Source organism: Caretta caretta, chromosome 8 (assembly GCF_965140235.1).
Source record: "Caretta caretta isolate rCarCar2 chromosome 8, rCarCar1.hap1, whole genome shotgun sequence".
NCBI classification, from domain to species: domain Eukaryota; kingdom Metazoa; phylum Chordata; order Testudines; family Cheloniidae; genus Caretta; species Caretta caretta.
The window spans coordinates 85,176,141-85,184,351 of record NC_134213.1 but is presented as its reverse complement, the minus strand read 5'-3'; the positions used below and the strand labels follow the sequence as shown (position 1 = coordinate 85,184,351).

The 8,211-nt window shown below is 42.5% G+C and overlaps 1 protein-coding gene across 3 annotated transcripts in view; it reads left to right on the top strand.

Annotated features, from left to right (window-relative positions):
* The first annotated feature begins 2,446 nt into the window (after positions 1 to 2,446).
* ST6GALNAC3 (ST6 N-acetylgalactosaminide alpha-2,6-sialyltransferase 3) overlaps positions 2,447 to 8,211 on the top strand; it is a 319,905-nt gene continuing 314,140 nt past the window's right edge. Inside the window, exon 1 of one of the 3 annotated variants that reach the window (XM_075131728.1) lies at positions 2,447 to 2,681. In XM_075131728.1, coding sequence (XP_074987829.1) covers positions 2,664 to 2,681 — 18 coding nt within the window. In that variant the 5' untranslated portion in view covers positions 2,447 to 2,663. The remainder of the gene's footprint in view (positions 2,682 to 8,211) is intronic. The other 2 variants (XM_048860870.2, XM_048860871.2) reach the window with 2 other exon arrangements.

Below are 8,211 nucleotides of genomic sequence, written 5' to 3'. Positions count from 1 at the left end.
CCCTCACCTCCTTATTTATGTACTCCCTATCCGTGGCCCCACTAAGTCACAGGACCTCCTGGTCAGCCTCCTCCTGGCCCTGGCTAAAGTGGCCATCTATAAAACCAGGGTGAGGAGGTTGGAGTCTCCTGTGACTGTGGGGCCTATTTCTGATCCTCCATCCGTTCACATATCTGGGCAGAGTTCCTCTGGGCGGCGTCCACTGACTCCCTTGATGCCTTTGAGGAGCAGTGGGCGCTGTCCAGGGTTCTCTGCTCTGTGTCCCCATCTGGTTCCCTTCGTTTGACCCTTTGACCGCACTCCTGTTCCTGTTATTTCATTAGTTGTCCCCTGTAATTATTTGGTTTCCAGGTCCTGTGGACCCCCCTCTTAGGCTGGGGGGGATCCTTTAGCAGCTGGTGGGCTTCACTCACCTACTTCCTGGATCCCAATAAGGGGCTACTCTGCTGTACTCAACTGGCCTGGGTCTATCACAATATATAATATAAGAAAGAAAAAAACCGAATCAAGTATATATAACTCAGAAGAATATATCAATAATAAAACAAATTTATTGCAATACATGACAGGATCGGATTTCCTCGCATTATTTCCATCTTCATTAGTAGGATGCCCCCGTGGTTTAGGTGGGGATAAGTAATAAAAAGAGAACAGAAAAACAGGGGAAGAGTGCGTAGTGGAGTGTAAGGAACTCTAACAAAGTTCTGATTTTTTCCCATGATGACTACTTTGATGCTTTTTTTTGAAATATCAACTATCAAATTTTTCCCCAAAAAAATCTCCTTTTTTTGGTGCCCCCTGCTTTGCTAGTGCCCTAAACACATGCTTAGTCTGCCTATTGGGTAATCCAGCCCTGGGCTCATGTATTTACCTCAAGAGGTCCCAGGTTTGATTCTGCCTGCCGACAACCGGGGTCTGTCAGTGTTACATATGAGCAGGTGCTTTTCCAACCTGTTCTCAGACACAGGCCACACACTGTGTAGAGTCCAAACTTGCTCCCTTGTTGGGATTTGGGTTTTTATAACCAACATGTCAACAAAGTTGAGCTCGAATCTTCTCCCAGGCTTGGCTGCTCCGAAGATTCATCCTTCCAGATTGCTCAGTCCACACACTAGATCTTCTCTCCAGATAGCCATTCCCATCTCCCTTTCATCCAGGTGCAATAAAGAGCTACCTGCCTGTGTCTGCACTTACTGTTTCCCAGCAGAATCAATGCCTAGAAGGGCTTATTTCAGGTAAACATGGCAGCTTGTTACAGTGTTAGACAAACGCGAGATAAGATTGGACAAAAGCTCAGGTGATGGAAGACCTAGGATTTACTGATTGACGAGGAAGCCAGTCAGAGGGATTTCTCAAAGGGGTGGGTTTAACAAGGGATTAGAATGGGAATGGGGCTGCTTGGGTGACGAGAACATGGAGACTGTTCCACCTGTAGAGGAATCCAGATGGAAAGGTGCAAAATGAAGAGAGGGAGAAGTAAGGCAAAAGTCCTGGGAAGAATATAAATAGTGGGAGGAGTATTGGGGGCAGAAACAGCAAAGGTGAAGGTGGGGACAATATTATGTAGAGCCTTGCATTTGAGAGAGGAGCCTGAACCTGATGGAGTAGGGGTAGCAAAATAGCCTGTGTTCAGATGGAGGAAGATGACTTCAACAACATCTTTCCTTTTTTTTTTCTCTGCAGTCCAGGTAAGCTCAAACAAATGCCAGAGACAGTTCAAAGAGCTGTCATCAGACTTACCCAAATGAAAATCATTTCCTATTCTTTTCAGTAATACATGAGTCTATAATACAAAGTGATACACACAGCACAATAGGTTTCAGAGTAGCAGCCGTGTTAGTCTGTACTCGCAAAAAGAAAAGGAGTACTTGTGGCACCTTAGAGACTAACAAATTTATTTGAGCATAAGCTTTCGTGAGCTACAGCTCACTTCATATCCGATGAAGTGAGCTGTAGCTCATGAAAGCTTATGCTCAAATAAATTTGTTAGTCTCTAAAGTGCCACAAGTACTTCTTTTCTTTTTACAGCACAATAGAAGGATTTCTCATGGGATATTTATGGTGGTTACTCCCGGTGAGTGGCTCATTTTTACAGGTAGTTTCAGTGTTTCAGAAAAAGGCAAACTCCAGTAATATAAAGAGGGTTGAGAATGCAAACAAACATTACATACCGACCTAAAGATTTTTACAGTCCTAATAACAGAGAGACACTCTGGACTCTTCTGACATGACTGAGAGAAATATTTGCTGTTGATCCGTTTAGAGAGACTAATCCGGATTCCCTGTAAATGAGCAGCTTGCTTTTCAAATGCCACAGAGATCTGCACACTATAAAATTGCCATTTGGTATATATCATATGATAGAAAGCATCCAAGAGCTTAAAAAAATACATGCTAGAATCATGAGTCAAATTCAGTCATGTGACTAAGGGGAGGTACTGAGCTGGCTTCTAGCCAGTGGCAGAAGCTGATGGGTGGAACAAACAGGGCATGAAAAGACTAATAGGACTAACGGATCTTAGAATTGTGGTACCCTTATTTGGATCTTCAGGAATGTAGGCTATAGCAGTTTTGCAGCTCTACGAGCCTTTTGCCTCACACTGGAACTGTTTCTGACACAGTAGAATCCTGCTGCTTTGTGGTAGGAAGGATAGAAAAAGAACATGGCCTGCATTTTGAAGGTAAATCTCTATCTGTTGCTTGAATGCATTGTTAAAAGGAGCCCCTTGCTGCTCTGAGGCACGGATTCAATGTGGTCCTATTGCATCTTAATCTTAGCTGTCTCTTTGAGTATTGGTTTTGTTTGGCAAATGAATATGGAGAGATTCTGAAACGCACAGCTGTGTTCTGCTTCCCTGTTCTGCCATTCTTTTCCTTGTTCCCTGCATTGTTAGAACTGCAGGCTATCAGCTAGTGGGAAAGGGACTGTGTGCAGAGTAATAGGAAGGGGGTGCAGGGCTCTGTCTTGTCTTAGTTGACTTTGAGCTGAAATCCTTCAGGAGCTATAGCATGAGGGAAACAGACTTACAATACAAAAGACAAAATCGGGGAAGCTGTTTTCTTTCCACAACGTGCAGCACTTAACTGCTTTAAAGAAAAGCTTGCAGGCTTACAAAAGCTGCACCAAGTTGCTCGTTAAGCACACTCCCCTTCTGAATTTACGTAGGAGCCATATGCTACTACATTTTAGAGCCAAATTGCACTCATTAGGGTCACTATTTTAAGGATTTTTCCCAACAAATGCCAACAAATATGAACAGAAACTTCTCTTGCACTAACATCTTCCTGTCAGATACTTTCTTCCCAGCTGCTTTCTTTACTAAGAGAATAGTATTCACAAACAATATGTTTTGTAGATGGGAGCATCTCTATAGCACTACAGAAGAACTGAATCAGATGGGACGAGGTGGAAGTGCAAGCTGATAAAAACCATGAATCTTTGTTTCATTACGTTATTTTCCCCAGCGGGGAGTCACTATTAGAACACTTGTGTTTTTTATTCCATGGTTTAAAGATAAAGAAGCTGATGGGTCTCATTGACCTGCAGTCTGCCACCTTTTTCCACACCTACATTTTAAACACATGCATGGCACGTTCAACCAAGTAAATAAAGCATGGCATGCTGACCCATCTGCAAATGATCCCTTATTTTCAATTTGATTAGTCCTCTAACAAAGGACTGATCAAGCTTTGGGACAGCCTGAGATAGCAGCTTTCTCCAAAATATCTGCAAAGTTGCTAAACTGAAAATATTGAACTTACAATATTCTTCAAATACTAACAATCCTTGTTTCTCCAAGAATGACATTCATATGATGATTTTTGTTTTTCATCTGAACTTTTTTCTTAAAAGAACAACCAACCCCCTTATTGTCCTTCTTTTCCCTGCCCCAGCGCCTCTGTAAAACAGTATGTGCCTGTGTCTTAGTTTGCTTTCATGCACGTGTAGCTTGTTGCAGTTTTTATTAATAAATATGTTGAAAGCTGCCTCAGGTGCAGAAATCTCTTCTTGAAGTGTCCCAGTAACTAATTCCCAGGAACAGGCAATGTTGAAAGAAGTGATTTGATAAATTAAGACATGGGACTTGACACATAAGCTCTCGCAATTGGGCCTGGGTTCACTAAGATAAAAATACGTATTTTGCTCTTAAATGTCATCGGTAGTCATATCTGCCACCCATCCAGAATATGATATTTTAGATCACTAGCTTCACTACTTTTTCTTACTACTAGGAAAGTTCTTCTGCCCTCTGGCCTGAAACGTGAATAAGCAGGCCCCTTTGCAGGAAGAATCAAAGGTCTTTTACCCTGGGTGGCAGCATTCTTCCCCTTCTGCAGGACCAATCTGCACACATCTGATCTCTGCAGAGCCTTCCTTTATAGACTGTTTATCATATAATCCTGCTTTTCCAAACCCCTTGAGTTCCACCGGGGTCTGATCATTTAAATTTAAATCGATGGGTACCACAGAACGGCTAGTGCTCTCTAAAGACAACTGGTCTAATTCTTAATCTTGTTAAAAGAGGCAGGTGTGAGGATAAAAAGTGAAAGAGATATGTGGCGATTAGGATTGCAGTAAAGCAGACGTGACTCTTCCAGCCAGACGAGCTAAATGAATAATCTAATTGCCTAGAGAGAGAAATAATTCATTATTCACTTCAACATACAAGTTTTTCATTCAACCTCCAAACCATAAACACTTGCTTTATCACATGAGTAGGATTTTTCAGACCTAGCACAAAAGGAAAGTAGTAGACACCATAAAGGGACTTCACAAATTGTTTTAACATGATGATGAAACTCAGAATATGTACCAAACTTGTGAGTTGCACTTAGCTACACCCTTTTCCTGAAACTACCCCAGTCCTGCCCCCATTTGTACCCTGCTTTTTTGGTTTTTATGTTCTATAGCTTTTTTGGTCCATTGTAGTCAGTACCCTGATGTCTGGGGGGGTGGGGTAGGTGGAGGATTGCTTGTCCTGTGGAGGTGGATTTTCAAAGAGAGCTGTATACAGGCAGAGCAGTGGACTGAGAGTCAGGATGCCTGTGTTCTAATGTTAGCTATGCTACAGATTGTGACTTTCTGCAACTAACTCATGTAACTGTCTGCCTCAGTTTGTAGGAAGGCTGGAGTAACACCTGCCTCAGAGGGGTGCAGAGGTTTGGTTAATGTCTATAGAGCACACTGGGATCCTCTGATCCAAATTACTGTATAAGCACAAAGGACAATGGTGACTATTAGAAACTGGCTAGTTTCATATACATTAAAAAGATACCGAGTCCTCCCTTTTTACTATCCATACTATAGGAAATACCTTGAATGCTACAAATATTGAGGTAATTAAAGTGTAAATACTTACTGAATGAATAATCTGAGGCGTTTTGTTACGTCTTTGTCTGTCCTGTAACATCAGTTAAGATCTGGTGGGTTGTCTCTGCTGAGGGTTTCTGAAACTTTATCTTCAGATCAGCGGTGGGGCATTCTATCTCAGTGGACACAGCAATGCTCGCACCTCCTAGTGATCTGCCAGAGTCCATAATTACTGAGTTGTAGGGCACAGCACAAGGGATGTTTGTTTTTTTTGCAGGGCTCTAAATAAAATCCATGGCAGACCTACCGTTCACTCACCTAGTCTGTCTTGGATACAACCAGTTTATCTTGTGGTTAATTGTTACTGTGGCTCCCACATGCCGTGGCAATGAACACTGGATAGGTTTAATGGTTGCCATTTAAAAAGTTCTCTTTATCCTTGTGAGGTCTTAGAGACCACAGCGTCTGCTGTGTCAACTGTTGGTAAATGTTGACTTTTTAATGGTCAGCCCTGTAAACAAATAAAGGAAATGACTTCAGACAAGCCCCAATTTTTGCTCACTTTGAGAATGGTCATCATCTGTGCTTGCCTTGCACTGGAAAGTGCTAAAAGAATGACTATACAAATGTTTACTGACGTCTATTTATATTCTGTATTGACATCACCTGCGGAGGATGTCGAGTTGTAATATTTTAAAGCAAGTTAAGAAATAACCTAACATGAACATTAGCCTTTTACATGCCTAACAGTAGGCAGATTGGTTGAAGGGGGGAAATCAGGGGGTATTTTTTTTTTTGATTATTCCATTCCTCTCCCCAAGCTGTCTCTTTCCATGGGAGTATGTGTTTTGTCTTCATGGCACAATTATTATTTTTAGTGGGCAGGGCTGATAGAGTAGAATTTGTCACAAAGCTCTGTCCCAGACATGGTGTGGGCCTAGGACCTGCTCTGGTCCTGGACAACTATGCAGCAAAGAGTAAATACAGAATCTAGAAAGAGGTTTCCTCCCTACTGGTATATGATGCACATTTACAATACAGTGAATAGAGGTTATTTCATGCATGCCTTTTGATTGCTGTAAGGCGGTTCTGGCCCAGTGATCGTATGTGAAATTGAGAATGAAACCTGTCCCGAGTAAAATCCTGTATTTATTTGTATTTTCTGAGGACATCACTTCTACATGGTGCAAAGGCAAAATGTGAGAGTACATTTCCCCTCACAAGGCATGCAGGCAGGCTAAGCAGGTGGCCAGCTGGGATTCCTGATATCCTTAGCTTTTGTTTAAAACTTCCTTTAAAAAGTCAAATTTTGCACATTTAGCCCTGGTCTACACTACGGATTTATGTCAGTATAACCCTGTTTCTCGGAGGTGTGGAAAACCGGCACCCCTGAGCCGACACAGTTAAACTGACCGAATTTCTGGTATAAACAGTGCTGTTGATGGGAGGGCTGACATAGCTATGAGTGGAGTACCTATGCCAGTGGGAGAAGCTCTCCCATTGGTGTAAGTAGAGTCTTCACGAAGTCCGCTCCAGAGGTGCTGCTGCAGTGCAGTAAGTGTAGACAAGCTCTTAAGTATGTGCCTAGCATGTTCAAGTGCTTTGCTTGGTCGGGGCCTGTCATAAATATAAAGGGAAGGGTAAACCCCTTTAAAATCCCTCCTGGCCAGAGGAAAACTCCTCTCACCTGTAAAGGGTTAAAAAGCTAAAGGTAACCTCGCTGGCACCTGACCAAAATGACCAATGAGGAGACAAGATACTTTCAAAAGCTGGGAGGAGGGAGAGAAACAAAGGGTGTCTCTCTGTCGGTATGCTGCTTTGCTGGGGATAGAACAGGAATGGAGTCTTAGAACTTTTAGTAAGTAATCTAGCTAGGTATGTGTTAGATTATGATTTCTTTAAATGGCTGAGAAAAGAATTGTGCTGAATAGATTGACTATTTCGGTCTGTGTGTCTTTTTTGTAATTTAAGGTTGCCTAGAGGGATTCTCTATGTTTTGAATCTAATTCCCCTGTAAGGTATCTACCATCCTGATTTTACAGAGGTGATTTCTTTACTCCTATTTACTTCTATTTCTATTAAAAGTCTTCTTGTAAGAAAACTGAATGCTTTTTCATTGTTCTCAGATCCAAGGGTTTGGGTCTGTGGTCACCTATGCAAATTGGTGAGGATTTTTACCAAACCTTTCCCAGGAAGTGGGGTGCAAGGATTGGGAGGATTTTGGGGGGAAAGACGTGTCCAAACTACGTTTCCCAGTAAACCCAGTTAGAGTTTGGTGGTGGCAGTGGTTATTCCAAAGACAAAAGATAAAATTAATTTGTACCTTGGGGAAGTTTTAACCTAAGCTGGTGAAAGTAAGCTTAGGAGGTTTTCATGCAGGTCCCCACATCTGTACCCTAGAGTTCAGAGTGGGGGAGGAACCTTGACAGGGCCATAGCTAGGCTCTGCAACCAAGTTCTTCTATTGCCACTGCTCCCTCAGTCTATTTGGTTAACCCCCCAGGCAGAATCTCCTCTTAATCTGGACTGTCAGCTCTTTGAGCCAGAACTGTCTTCTTACCATGTGTGTTCAGTGCCCAGCACAATGGGGCCTGGACCTGTTTAGGGCCTCTAGCCCCTGTTGTAATATAAATAGTGCTAATATCTGCAGGCAAATTCTAAATCTATACCTGGGACTAAAATAACAAAGCCGAGCTCAATCTACTGAACCGCCCAACTTGGTAAAAGCTTGTTTAAAGGGGGCAAGAAAGCTGAAGGTCGTCAAAGGGAGTAAGTCCTGGTGTCTTTGCCATTTGGATGATAGCATATTGCCCCTCTAACTTGTCCCTTCCATGAGAGAAACTCTGCAAGGGAAGGCTCAAAGATATTTCCTCCCAAACTTCTGCATTGTCTGAGGTGTGG